The sequence below is a fragment of the Antrostomus carolinensis genome, unplaced genomic scaffold (assembly GCF_000700745.2).
Source record: "Antrostomus carolinensis isolate BGI_N321 unplaced genomic scaffold, ASM70074v2 scaffold14874, whole genome shotgun sequence".
Taxonomy (NCBI): domain Eukaryota; kingdom Metazoa; phylum Chordata; class Aves; order Caprimulgiformes; family Caprimulgidae; genus Antrostomus; species Antrostomus carolinensis.
Window position 1 is genome coordinate 1 of NW_010311548.1, and position 1,377 is coordinate 1,377.

A 1,377-nucleotide genomic window follows, 5' to 3' on the forward strand; every position below is an offset into this window, starting at 1 on the left:
GGGACATGGGTTAGAGGTGGAATTGGCAGTGTTGGGTTTATGGTTGGACTCGATGATCTTAAAGGTCTTTTCCAACCACTACAATTCTGTGATGCATTAGTTAAAAAATCAGTGTAAAAGAATGTATGATTTCCATTGTGCACAAACCTTTTTTAGCCAGAGGGGAACTCTAATTAGCTCTGTCTGATGACTTTAAAGATTCTTAGAATCATAGAATGGTTTGGATTGGAAAGGGACCTTAAAGCTCATCCAGTTCCAACCCCCCTGCCATCAGCAGGGACACCTTCCACTAGACCAGGTTGCTCAAAGCCTCATCCAGCCTGGCCTTCAACACTTCCAGGGAGGGGGCATCCACAACTTCCTTGGGCAACCTGTTCAAGGAAGTTCTTACAGCCTACAGAGCAAATATGGATTTGGTGAAGGTGTATCAATGCTTGTGAGTCCATATAAAAAATCACCACCAATCTGTGCTGAGGGGCTCTGAGATAACACTGCGAGTCAGGACTGAGATGTAATGAAACAGCTGTTCTGGGATATCTTGGGATCCAGAAACGAGACAATAAAGATCAACACAGAACTGAGTGTTTTATGTGGTTTTCTCTCTCTGCAGGCAGCTAAAAGTAGCAAACCCAAGCGTGGCAAAGGGAAAGGCACCAAAAAGAAAGGAAAGAAGGTGGCGAAGGAAGTGGATATCCTCAGCCCAGCTGCCATGCTCAACGCTTACTACATCTGTCACAATGCTCCCGCCTGCCTGGAGTCCCGGGGCTTTTCCTGGCCTGGTTCAACCAAAAAAAAAGGGAAGAAAAGAAAGAAGTAGGTTGCTGGAAAGTAAAGGACTTAGTGAAAACCGAACTCCCCAGTGAAGAAGAGACTTCTTTGCTGATTAGACTCGTACTGACCTCTCTCTGGTGGCTAGCTTAAATATTTTGCCATCATCACTGTTGTGTCTGTACAAAGACACTCTTATAGTATGAGCGTGGAGTGACAACTGGTAAGTGACACTGTGCCATTGTCATTTCAGCTGTGGCCTTTCACCCTCCAGTTCTGTGTGGAATAAAGCACTGTGCCTCAGCAGTCTGAAGTGTTTGTAGTGGGGTTGGCTCTACCCACACTGCTGCTGTTCTTTAATGGACGGGACGTGCTCACCGATAGCGTTGGTGTTCCTCTGGCTGGTTTAACCAGGAAACTTGAGCTCAGAAAGTGGATACCATGGTAAGATTGACAGTGTGAGTATGATTTCAGAACATCAGCTTACCTGAGAGTCACCCTGTGCTCCCTGTCTGGGTCAACAGAGCTACGCGAGGCCATCTGTGTGATTCACCTTATCCTAAAGGAATGAGGTGCTGGGGGAAGAGAAGCTCAACATGAGGCGGCAAC

General features: G+C 46.6%; 1 protein-coding gene across 1 annotated transcript; it reads left to right on the plus strand.

The window, feature by feature from the left end:
• Window positions 1–610: 610 nt before the first annotated feature.
• Window positions 611–813, plus strand: SMKR1 (small lysine rich protein 1; the record flags this gene model as incomplete). Its single annotated transcript, XM_029084691.1, has 1 exon — window positions 611–813. A coding segment is annotated over one exon (203 nt), but the record flags the coding sequence as incomplete, so codon positions are not given.
• Window positions 814–1,377: the final 564 nt, after the last annotated feature.